This window comes from Carassius gibelio, chromosome B19, assembly GCF_023724105.1.
Source record: "Carassius gibelio isolate Cgi1373 ecotype wild population from Czech Republic chromosome B19, carGib1.2-hapl.c, whole genome shotgun sequence".
NCBI classification, from domain to species: domain Eukaryota; kingdom Metazoa; phylum Chordata; class Actinopteri; order Cypriniformes; family Cyprinidae; genus Carassius; species Carassius gibelio.
Genome location: NC_068414.1, coordinates 18901876 through 18915668, shown reverse-complemented (window position 1 = coordinate 18915668; position 13793 = coordinate 18901876). Strand labels below are relative to the sequence as shown.

General features: G+C 38.6%; 1 protein-coding gene across 1 annotated transcript in view; it reads right to left on the bottom strand.

Annotated features, from left to right (window-relative positions):
* Positions 1–13793, bottom strand: part of LOC127979746 (gamma-aminobutyric acid type B receptor subunit 2-like) — a 189081-nt gene that overhangs the window by 136374 nt on the left and 38914 nt on the right. Inside the window, exon 2 of the mRNA XM_052585363.1 lies at positions 8351–8488. Coding sequence (XP_052441323.1) covers positions 8351–8488 — 138 coding nt within the window. The remainder of the gene's footprint in view (positions 1–8350; positions 8489–13793) is intronic.

Sequence of the window (13793 nt, the reverse complement as noted above, 5' to 3'; positions counted from 1 at the left end):
GCTTGACATGTCTACTTTAAAACTATACAAGTCTGCCGAAAACAGATATTCTGTGATAAAGTAATCCATATGAAAACAACGCAATGTCTGTTTTTCATGTCTCCCTTCTAATGTGACCATGCCCACGCGTTGAACGCGCTATTCAGATTCAAACTGAAGCGCGCGGCTTGAATACACCCACACAGAAGAAAAAGCAGCGAGACTGTTCAAGTTTTTTATTTTACTGTTTGCTTCGCGGTGAGAGGAATAAGACATAATTCACCCCAAACAGATGCTAACGCATAGTTTACCGTGGAGGTGTGTGCGGAACAACCAATCCAAACTGCTTATGTTAATTGACCAATCAGAACACAGTATGCTACCGAAAGGTGGGGTTTAAGGAAACTGAATCTTTTGAACAGCTTCGCGCGAACTGTGTCAGGATCTCTGAGAATTGAGGTAATTTTAAAATGATATTTTGACAAAATGACAATGTTTTTTAACCTTGGATGGATTTAAACCTAATGTACAGGACTTATAAACAGTGATAGGAAGCTTAGAATTTTCATCTTACTGGCTCTTTAAAATCCACTACTTTAAAAGATCGATTTTCAAAGGTGAGGAATCAAACCTCTCAATATTTCCACCCATTCCTAGTTGCAGGCCCTACATTAACAGTGTGTGCTACCTCTCTCTGTCAGTCTGGGAAGGGGCCATATGTAAACAGCATTGGGAGTTGACTGTTCTTCTTACTACTGTAGTTGACGTCAAAGAGGACGACGGCGTCTGCTGAAGCACGTCGACAGCAGTCTGGTTCTGGCACATGCTCGACTGGGAGCAGATGAGAGGCTGACAGGCTCAAAGATATACTGCTTGGATCTCAACAATACCAAAAATAATGCAAGCGCAAGAGGAAACGCCCATGTAAATCATGGAAATGCTATCTATTTATACTTCTCGTGGCCTGATTGTGAGACTATGACGCTCACTGTAATGGCACAGACTATCAAGACAAATATCAGCCTAGCAAGTCAAATCCTACTGACAGACATTAGCTCCATTAGTTTACTTCACTTTCAGCTTTATTATTATTTTATGAGAGAGAGAGAGAGAGAGAGACAAGAGAGAGAGCAGAGGACAGTACAATTTGAGGAGAATGAACAGGAATCAAGAATTCAAACGTACAAATTAGCACCACAGTTAAATATGTAAAAGCACTAAATAATAATAATCTCTAAATAATAAAATTTCTTCAAAGACGTACCTCTCTCCATGTTGTCTTTACCAAAACATCTCCTGAGAAACATACTCCAGCAAAATGGCTGCCCCAATTCAAACTACAGTGAAAACGTCTCGGTTACGTATGTAACCCTCGTTCCCTGATGGAGGGAATGGAGACGTTATGTCAAACGACATATGGGGTCTCACTTGGGAGGCCAATCGTCTCTGAGTTTAAGAGAAAATGGCAATGAAAATTGGCTAGTGGATTTTGCATGCTGAGCCTCTCCCCATGCCTAAAGGTATATAAGGTAACAGCGTGCATCCACTCATTCAGGTTATACACTGAGGAGCCAAGAATGTGTCCCAGCAACAGCGAATAGTTCAAGGCTGTGACATATGGACATAAAGTCTCCATTCCCTCCATCAGGGAACGAGGGTTATGTACGTAACTGAGATGTCCCCTATCTGTCGGTCATTACGAGTTATATCAAACGACAAATGGGTCCATGGAAAACTGCACCACCTGAACACCGTCACAACCCTGTGACGCTGCAATTGTCAACAAGCCGCTGCATGTCACAAAAGCTACGCTTAAAGTCATAACCTTCCCAAAGCCCCAGCACATGACCTGACAGCACATCACTGACCTTGGTACTGAAGGGGACCAAAAGGGAAGTACATTGCTGCTGGAGAGGGCCATGCCACTGTTCCGTCCACAAAGGTTTTTGGAAGGGATTTCAACCTTTTCTTTTGCTTCAAATCTTTCCTGTTTGTTCTGTCAGCTTGGCAGAACGATGGGGAAGCGAGCCTAGGAATAAGGTCACTACGGAGACCACATCCTACCCATATGAAGGTGACATGTGGAGATACTGATGGAATGGTGGCAGCCGGAGGATCACGTCGGGGCATGAAGAACTGCTGGGCAAATTTCTCGACAGTGTCGCCGAACAGGCTCGCCTGGGAGATGGGTGCATCCAGAAAGCGAGCTCTGTCTACGTATTTCATCTCAGCCAGGTTTAGCCAGAGATGGTGCTCCTGGACCACTAATGTGGACATCACCTTCCTGATGACTTTCGTCACTTGTAAGGCGAAGTCAGTCGCTGTCCACAATTCCTGCATCAACCTTGGTTCGTTGCTTTTAGTGCCTTGGCTTGATGTACCTACAGGATAGCCATGGCATGCAGGGCAGAGACAGCTTGGCCCACAGCACTGTAAGCTTTGGCAGCAGGAGCCAGTTTACTGACTTTGGATGGGAGCCGCGGACGATTCCTCCAAGTGGCGGCGTTTTGCAGGGCACAAGGGCACCACAACCACTCTCTCCACCTGCGGAATGTCCACGTACCAGAGGGTGAGTATGGAAGAGGGAAACGAGTGGCTTTTGTGGGTAAAAGGGGCCATCAACGACTATGTCACCTCTTCATGCACCTCCGGGAAGAAATAAACCGGAGCAGGATGCCATTGTGAGCCACGCTCTGTGCAGAGAAACCAATCATCCAGCCGCGAGCTCTCAGGGCTGGGCAGTGTAATCACCTCCAGCCCGATGCTCACGGCTGCCCAGGCAAGTATGGTCAACAGCTCTGGGTCAGATTCGGCAGCAGCGACAACACCCGAGGGGAGCACCCCTGCCAAATCCTCATCCTCAGTGGCCGATAGCCCATCCCCCGATGCTGCAATCTACATCTGATATTCCGGTGGTGCACCGAAAGACACGCTGGGACCGCCGCGAGACGACCCAGCAGAATCAATTGGCAGCTGCACGGGACATGCGCTGCAGGGGGATTGAGAGATCTGTGGGGCGTGGCCGTCAGATCCTCCAGAGCGCCAGCCGGCGCCCCCTGCTCGAGCCAGGGAAACCGGTACGAGTGGATCTTCCGTGATTTGCTATTTTTGGAAAATCTCTTTCAGCCGACGAGCCCATGGGGAATCACTGCTGCAGGGACACTGCTGTACTGCATCGTCACACCGACCAGGATCAGCTCTCCACAAACACAAAGATGAATGGCTTTGTAGAATAAAATCATCAGAAAAATATAAAAAATCTGAATGAGTGGATGCATGAAATCCACTAGCCGATTTTCATTGCGGTTTTCTCTTAAACTCAGAGATGTTTGGCCTCCTAAGTGAGACCCCATATGTCGTTTGACATAGCTCATAGGGGCCGACAGATAGGGAACTGAGAAGCACCTCAAGCAGTTTTGACACTGCTGAAAAGCAGAATGCAACAGACAGTGTTGAGTGGTTTTACTGTAATCCTTGCAGAGGCTTTCTATTTTTCTCAACTTCTGAGATACTCAGATACATTTTAGTTCCTTTACTTCTCAGTTATGTTTCAACTGAGTGTCAACTGTCTACACCTTATTACTTATAATAAGTAAGAGTATACAGAGCTATTAAGTTTGATGAAAAATTCTTGAAATTTCACTGTGAAAAAGTACAGTTAAGCATACTTAATAAAGAAATTATATACTTCCAATTTTATTAGTCTTAATTGCATGAGAAAGTGACATACAGCCAAGTATGGTGACCCATACTCAGAATTCTTGGTCTGCATTTCACCCATCCAAAGTGCACACACACTGGGCAGCTATTTATGCTACAGCACCCAGGGAGCAGTTGGGGGTTCGGTGTCTTACTCAAGGGCACCTCATTCATAGTATTAAAAGTGGAGAGAGCACTGTACATTCAGTCCCCCACCTACAATTTCTGCCGGCCCTAGACTAAAACTCACAACCTTTGGAGTCAAACTCTCTAACCATTAGGCCAGGACTTCCCACTTCCCATGTTATATACAAGTAAATTGAACTATATTCTACATTTGTATTAAATGCTTTTTGACCCATATATGTAGGACTAAAGTACATCTTTATATTAGTTCCTTTGAAATAAGGTTAAAGAGTACTGCTGAATGTATTTATGCTAAACTAAAAATTACTTTAAATTTCAAACTTTTGTCATAAATTTAAATAGATATATAACTACGTGCTAATTATTAATGAAGTTGCAAATTAGTACATTTAAAATATAGTAAATTAGGAAAATTAGGGCTTGAATGAATTAATGCATTAATTTAATTAATTAGTTACTGGGAAAAAAATAATGTGTTCAATTCCTTAACGCAGTCTGTAAAGCACCTGTAAAAATAAATAAGGAAAGTTCCTTCAAATTAATTTTTTTTAAAGTACATATTCCAAAATGTGCATACAAATCTGTGTATGGAAACCCATTTAGTGTTACTATCTCTTTTGAAACTCCAGCAGAAGCCTCCATTTGCTCTTCATTTGAGATGAAGCAACTGAGAAATTAACCAGATCTCATTTGTGATTGTTCTTTCCTATGCTAATTTCTCTATCAGGGGAATTCTGTAGTTACTTGCCCAACTAAATGTCTAATTGCATCTTGGCATTGCATATCTATACATGCATTATGCTTCATCTTATCTAATCACTTCTATTACGATGTTGTGAGCATTGTTACCTTCATCAGAACTAGAATGGGGGCCAATTCAACATTATAATATCTTCACAAACACCATCTGTCGAGTCCAGCATGCAATAAGGTCTCCCTATTAGTCACGTAACAAAAAAGGAGTTCTCCCGTATTTATCGTTCCCCACCTATCACATGGGGGCACAATATCATCCAAACGCTTAGGGAGAAAGGAATGTCTAAGCTCAAAATAATAGTTTTTTCACAGTCTGGGTGAAAGTCAATTTGATTCAAAGCACTCAAGTCTTGTTAATATCTCTGCGCATTGCAAGCACTGATGTAAGCCACTTCATAACAGAGGAGCCATTCAGAGCCACTGAATGCCAAGTGATGATTTGAGAAGCACAAAGGAAGCTCAGCACTATTTAATTACACAGTACGGAGGAGCAGAATGCCTGTGGAAACTGACATCCTAACAGATTTCAATGGCTCTTGAGGTCAAAAGTTTACTCTAGGGCTGTTTGCATGTTGGCACATCTCTGGAGGTTCCAACACATGTATATAATTTCAATGGTGAAAACACAACCGCTCTCATTTTTGGCTCTCAGAACCGCCTGATGCTTTCATTAAATGTAATTACACAATCCATCAACCAGTTGCCGTTTCAACGGCATCTCTCGTTCTCATTAATCACATGCCTTAAATTAAAATCAAGGGAACAGAATCTCAGTGTTGACGTGTGGTTCTGATGAAGCTGGAGAATCCATTGCCTCAATGTTCATTTCGTCCGCACTTATGAAACGGATCAGCAGGTGAGACGGAGGAATCTCCAGACATCGGTGTTCTGGCCCTCCTCTCCTGTTCTCCATCCAGCCTCATAATACCGCCGTGTGGCCAAGAGGAGGAGCGCAGAAATGGAAACGCTGCTAGACGAGCGTAATTAGGTGCACCTGGTGCTTACTGCCTCATCACTGCTGCCATAAAAAAAAAATTTCACCATGAAAGAGATTCCAGCAGTGAATGCATGAAGTGACCCTAGCCCCTAGGCAGGGTTGCAGCAACCATTCAGAAGTTCTTAATTAAATGAATAAACTGAAACCAAAAATGGACCAAAAAATGAAAATTCTGTCATCAGCAACAAACAGCTGCCAGTAGCCATTTACTTCCATTGTATGGAATCCATTTATACAATGGAAGTCAATGGCTACCAACTGTTTGGTTACCACCATTCTACAATATATCTTCAACAGAAAAAATAAACTAATACAGGTTTAGAACAACATGAGGGTGAGTTAATGATTACAAAAAGTCCACACGCTTAGTAACCAGCTAGTTTGTAACTAACTCTGTATTTAATTCGATGAAAGTGCCACCGTTTGTTCTTAAGTGAGAACATAGCTAGCAGGTTGTAAGCTCTTCGTAATGCATAGTCACATTATATAATGTTTACTCTCAATGATCCAATAGCAGCCTTCAAATGTATGAGCAGAACCATAGTGAAAAATAAATACACTAAAATGTAATTCAAATGATAGTTACAGTAGTGTGGAAGTTGTAACTTAGTACTCCTTTATGTAACTTACACACATCCTGTTTTTTGTCCTTTATTTCACTACCCCTTACATGGGCCCAACCCCCTCCCCTTGTTTATTTTATTATTTTGTCACAGGTTTAAAAGCCTTTCTGAGGCATGTCACTGCTAATCCCATTGTGGATATGTTCCCTTCCCATCACCCGGGTTAATTAGACATCTACTCATCTGGGGTTAATGGGAGATTAGTCCACAAATTAGGACTTCTGTAAGCTTATCCTCAGGAAGGCAAGACAAGTCAAAGGCCCCAAATATATTAATTAGAATAATGGCAAGCCCCCCCCCCCCCCCCCACACACACACACACACATTTATGATATTTCCATGATTCGTCGAAACAAGTCAGAAACAATGTGAAATTAACGGAGCAATTCCAAGAGGGTCCTCACACCACCGTTGCTCGGGCCCTAAAAAGTGTACGTTTAGGTAATGTTCCCTCTAAGCTGACAATAAAATAAGTAAAGCCAATTGAATGAAATCTAATAAATGCAAAACTATTCTCAGCCAAATTGCTATTGAGTAACGAACTGACGAACTGGTAAATGAGGTTTACAGGTTTCATAGAAAGAGAATGATATCCTCCAAATGAGGCGTTGTAGACAATGAAAAGTTTAAAGATTGTGGACAACATAGCTCAACAAGAAAGCCAACGCAAAAGCAATGATATGTCAAATAAAATGCCATCATGTTTTAAACAAGAGTGTTCTGAAGTGGGGAAAATAGCGGATGATGGGCAAAGAAACAATAACAAAAACTCACAAACATTAAGTTATACGCAGGTGTATAGTGTGCCAACTCTATTACATGTTTAGATAACTATATAAAAATGAACTTTTTTATTGGTGGGTTGGTGTGTGTGTGTGGGGGGGGGGGGGTGTCCTTATCACTTTAAGGTAATAATATGCACTTTTTAGGAGTGAATAAGGTGTGACTTTTGAAAAGGTATTGCCCCAGTGACAGCTTTTGTACCCTTTTTTCTGAGAGTGTGGTAATGTATTCAAATTTTGTTCAATGTGTTATTTTAATGTGTTTCAATGTGTTTAAAGTTTTATTACACTAATTGGATGCACAGGAAAATTAAAGGGTTACAGTATATTATGAGCAATCAAACTTTCTCTGATCTTATTACATAAATGAGTTTATGATACTATGAAAGATAAGAATGTATGAACCCAGAATTCATTAAGATGCACTAAAAACTGATTTTGGCTTGGTTGTTGGCTGGTTAGCATGGGTCAGTAAAAAGCCAATAAAATTGCATGCTTAATTCTAAGAGAACAAGAAAAATAGTCATAGAAATATATATTATTACTGTTAAGAGCAAAATACTTAATTCTAATTTCTAACATTATTTGGAACTTGGGAGAAAAACATTAATAATGAAAAATAATGCATATCCTTGTTTAAAAATTTCATATTAGACCTTTTATCTGCTTTTTTGGCTTTTTGTCCATAGTTTCAACTTGGAACGACATAAACAAATTTCTATTCCTCTCTTAGAAACCAGCCACTTTAGTGGAAGAGTTTTGGAAAATTGCCAGGATCTCTTGGTGAAATGTCAGCTGGCTTTGAGACTGACCACACATCTGCCAACACAAAAGTGGAAGCGTAGGAGCCCAGAGGAGATTCCTCATGGATTTCCTTTAGTACGCCATGCCTCACATCAGAGAGATTCTAACTACATTGCTTCCTCTAGCCATGTTTGCCGATGGCAACTCCTTTTGTCGGCAATGCGTTAATACACAGATTAGAGATATCACTGGATATTGCAAACAAGAGAGGGGAGATATGCTTAGAGTAACCGAACGCTAACTTCCTGTTAAAATCACAGTTTTAACACACTAAACACCCCCTCGGGTCTGCTTAAGACAGGTCTTTGGATATTTTATTCATTTTTCCAGTTTTTATCAGCACTGGGATTATGTTTCTGGCTCGGCTTTGCCAACCTTTTGATTAAAGATACTAGTATTTATTTACGTCACAGAGGAAGTCATTAGCCCAAATACGTGGCATGAATTCTTCAAGTATGAGAACCCTCTCATGTAAACATGGCATTTTGAAGTGAAAAGAGAATTGTTAATGATTATGCAAATAGATAATCACACTGCAGGTTTTATGAAGCAGAAACTCAAACCTGCACAAGGTTCCACCCCTCCAACGATTCGGCAATGATCGAAGTCACTGACGGACACACTCCGCCAAAGATCATCAAATGTTTCGGACCGTAGCAGATTGCATCAAAAAAGGCCCGCAATCCCTTTGCGTTGTCACACTGAAAAGAGAAAAAATTTGGAGAATTAAGTCAGAAAGTCTATAAGAATACATAGAATGGTAATCAATTATGATGACATCAGCAGGTGTACTTGATCTCAAATCATCCACTTAAAAACCTTGAGAGCTTTTTCTTGATCTGTACAACCATATTGCACAACCAAAAACCCAGTGCATGTTTTGTTCATAATATGGTGTAAAGGAAGAGGTAAATGGGAAAAAACGTGGACCTCAAATTTCTGAACGTGAAAACACGTCTGATGTTCAGGAGAGCCCTACTTCTGCAGCACTATGCACCCATTTTATATCACTATGGCAACGCTTTTGGCTCTGTAGAAGTGCTGAAGTAAAGAAAAGATGTAGCAGGGCTATTGATTGTGATGTGAGCCTCTAACTGTTTTATCTTTGATTTTCTGATGTTGGTAATGATATTTCAGTCCCTGGTAAACACTTCCGAAGGTCAATTAACAGCAGTCGGCTTGCCCTGACTCAATCCTGGTCGTAACCAGAAATGTCTCAACACTGCACACAGTTTGCTTTTTGACTCCGCTTGTTAAAGTGCCTTCTTGTCTTGTTTTAACCTAAGTCTTAGTTTTGAGATGTAATATATCAATATGGCAAAAGTTTATTGTTATTATTATTAATAATAATCAAATATCTTAATAAATTAAAACTCGAAAAACATTTCAGCTAGGGGCATCATCATCTATAAAATGGAAAACTTAAGTTAAAACTTAGTCAGTAAATTGTAATATACTGTCTCAGTCTAAATTACATTCACACTGGTGTTTTATGAAGCCAAACAAATTAGAATATATTATTAATAATAACAACATCAATGACAGTTATAACAATATATTGTAATACAGTTGCTCTGTAAAAAATAAAATAAAAATGCAAATGAATATTTCATAGGTAATTGTTTTTGCCTCACACTACAGTAGGGAAATTAAAATATGTATTTTCTAATTTCTACACTTGAAAGAGATATTTTGAATTTGGACTGCATTTAAACCACCAGCTGTCTGCAATTCATGCTGCACTTTTAAGATTTTATTTTGATAGAAACGCACAGTTAATCTTAATAAACTAAGCAAAATATCATCTGACAGCTGGATATTAACAGCTTTGATATAATGATGATGATTTGATGATAACAACATTTTTGTTCCAACAGAAAATAACTCCATTAGACTGGCCAAATTTAAAGACTTTAGACATACACTTTTTTTACCTAAACTAGTTATGCAACTTAATCATCAAAGCCCAAAGTTGTGCTCCAAATTTGCTTTTCAAAAATCGTAGGTGTCACGTGACCAGGCGAGTTGAACGAGCAAGCCATTTCTGTTTCCAGTATGCATTTGAGCATTTATGTGAAGGCTATTTTTGGCCCACAACCAATGATGATACAACAGACGTTCTTACACAAGCAGACCATCTCTATTTCTGACACTCCATCATATTTGATAGTGCTCCCTAGCCAGTGAGCTTCAGCTTCAGAAATAGAAGTGTTAAAAAAAGACTGTGGCGTATGAAGAGCAGGAATAGCCTATAAGATGAGGCACTGCAGGGCGAATCGATTGAAGTGATGCTGTTCATAATGCTGAATAAAACACCAGGCTTTTAAAAGAGCTCATTTGCATATTTCCTCCATATTCACTTCATTCTGGTCATCAGTAACCACCAAAACACTAAGTGCAAAACAGCCTTTTCTTCTTGTTTAACAAAAAATTGTCTGTTCTCCAATAAGATGCGCGTTAAATCCCAACATTACAGTAGGTTTTGAAATGAAAATTTTCTGGAGTGAAATATGCTGTAATAAGTGACGGACGGATAAGCACCGCAACCAAATGAGAACTACTGTGAAAATGAATCTCTGCGAAAACATTTAACTAGACGCATCATCATCAACAGTCAATTTAAGCTTTACACTTCAACCTACTGACCAAGACTATTTTCTTCAACCGAACCCATGATCATTCAGTCAGTCATGAAGCTCTAGCTACAAATACCATTCCTGAACATTCACGTTGAACGAAATGTGAGGTAATTGACCATGAAATTGTGGTGCTCATGTGACTGGAACACATTCGGCACTGAAATCAAGGCACCTTTGAATACCCACAATCATGACATGGTTGATTGCCTTATTAGGTGTACATCCACGATCTGCAGAGCAGGCTTTGCACAGGTTGTCATGGGAACGCTATCCGCACTTTAAACGCTAAATGAAGGAGAAAGCAAGACCAGCATTGATAGATATAGCATGGATTGGCTGCTACAGTCATCCTGTTATTAATCAGTATTCAGAGGTGACGTTTGAGGACTTAATTTTGGATTTCACAGAACTGGTGCCATACTGAGAAACTTGATGACAACAGGCCACCACAACAACATCATCGCAGACTATTTTAATAAACATATCTCCTCAATAAACACACACATTGAACTTAAAATTTGTATTAAACATTTTTAACAACATAATTGACATTGTATTAATAGTCACTGATGTATGTAAGGGATATTCTGGGTTTCAGCATCATAATGGCATACCTGCAATGTTAACCATCACAAAAACAAAATCATTAAGCAGATTTCAGGAGTCAATTACGCTGGATAAATAACACAGATTTGAGTTAATCTAGTATTGTCTACTGTAAGTATTTTTGGTAACACTTTAGCATAAGAGACCAATTCTCACTATTAGCTAGTTGCTTATTAGCATGCATATTACTAGCATATTGACTGTTTATTAGTATTTATAAAGCACATATTCTGTATGACCATATTAATTAGAAGTTTATTGAGGCAAAGTTCATAGTTAATGGTTTGTTAATAGTGAGAATTGGACCTTAAAACAAAGTTTGACCATATTTTTTGATATTTTGAATTAGCTTTTAGTATTCAGTGATCATTTTATTACAATAGTCTGGCTTTTTAGTCTGCCTACTTTTGATATGTGCTTTTGTCATTTTTATTAGTTTTTACGTAACACTTTAGTTAACAGACCAACTATCACTATCACAGTACCTATTACCTACCTTATTTGCATACATATTAGCATATTTTCAGTTTATTATACTTAATAGTGAGAATTGGTCCTCGAACTAAAGTGTGAACACTTTTATATTATATTATATTATATTATATTATATTATATTATATTATATTATATTATATTATATTATATTATATTATATTATATTATATTATATTATATAGCAATTACATAATATTAAATAACCCTGGCTAGGATTAATTTACAAAAATGACAGAGTAACTGTAGATTATCTGATACCTGCTTTGTCCCATTTACTTTCATAACAAGTGCCTGGGTCAACTGTCTTGGTCAATTTTGGACCCAGAATCAAACAATCCTCTAGGGCCGGCTGCTCAACGAGAGTATGGCAAAGGGCAAGTCTGTGTTTATAGGACTGAGCAGCAAAGTCCTGTCAGTCGAGCTATTAGCGTGGTAAGTCAGCCCAGCACAGTGACCACAAGACTTACTGCTGTTGACACGCCATCTCTCTTGTGACCGGACTCTAGACCTCCAGTAGACGAGGAGAAACACATATAAAGCCAAATCTCTAGCTCTGAAGCACCGATTATGTGTAGATTCACAGGATGTGTATTGAATACATCAAATATATCCTTCTAGAAGGAACCAGTTCCCTCAGGAAATACTGAACTATAACAAACTGGTTATTTATGGAAACATTAGTAATTAGGACAACTGGTAGAATTTACATATTATGTATTAACCGCATCTCTCTGAACAAAACTGTAAACAAACATGTTTTAGTCAGATCATTGACTGGCTTGATTTGCTCATTAATCTGCATGTATTTGATGGAAAATAAAATAGAAGAGGACACATAAATTTGCAATTGCAGAAGCAAATGACTCAGAAAGGACAGTAGGCTAAGGATTATTAATGAAACTATTTCCTCTGACATCTTCAGCATCAAAAAATGGCCACCCATGGTATTGTGGCAACAACAAGGGATAATCACGGCAAGCTAACCATGATGAAACGGCTTGTTAACAGTGGCAACAGCAGCAGCTGCACCTGTCGCTAGTCACTAGCAAATTACTGCACCCAAGTATGCAACCTGAAGACTTTAGTACTGGGAGCAATCGAGAGAGAGAGAGAGAGCAAATGAGGTGCAGAATATCTCTTAAGAGTCTGCACCTTATAAAGAGGCTTAACGACATGCACAAAATGACCAAAGGTGCATGCATATACAATTGAGAAAATAAGAAATTAATAATAAAAAAACTATTTTCTCCCTCTGCAGATTCTACCTGGTAATGAGAACGGGTCTTTCATTGGCCTGTTTTCTAATCAATGGTTTCTGAATACTTATCTGAAACCTTCTGAGGTCATGGAATTCAATTTGAGCATTATTTCTCCTCTTACCTTTCTAATGTTAATAAAACCAGAAATGAAAACCAGAAAAGAAAAATAGAAAGATAAAAGTCTGCAGTCTGACGTTCATAGGTTAACATTTACAGCACAAATGAGTCTTGAGGTGAGGGTGCTGCTGAAGGAGAAATGATCATATTTTTGTTCGACATTAAGGAAATTTGACACAATTTGCGATAAATAGTTAGCTTTATATATGGCCATTTTACATACACACCAAAGCTGATGTGGAAAGTACAAATGTTCATAATCTCTCATGTGACTGTCATAAATATTGTATTTTGTGTTAAGTGAATGATTTACATATGTATGCAAATGATAGCTAATAAAACCAACTGAATGAACAATAAAAATGGCAATTATTGCTTCATAAAATGTTTTACTTCTCTTTAAATGTGTCTCTTTATTTATGTGATTGGTGGGTGGACATTTGCTTTGTATAAAACCACTTGTTAACTTTCTCTCTCTCTCTCTCTGTCCATCTATCTATCTATCTATCTATCTATCTATCTATCTATCTATATATATATATATATATATATATATATATATATATATATATATATATATATAAAATAAAAAATAAAATACACCAAAATACAATATACTTCATTACTGTATTTATGCAAATAAAATGTTAAAGACCTACAGTGCATGGCTAAATAACAAAGAGATCATAAACAAATATGTTTACCTAATACTATGTAATATAAGGCTATGCTTGGCGCTAAAAGTGATCAAAAGTCAAAAATCCCAAACCCCTCCAAAATGTTTAATCTTCCAGTTTGTCCTTAAGAAAAAAGGATGCCCTTTCAGACTCTCAGCATTGCATTAAAGCATTGCATTAAAAGCATACAGCATGAAGAGATCAGCATAGCAC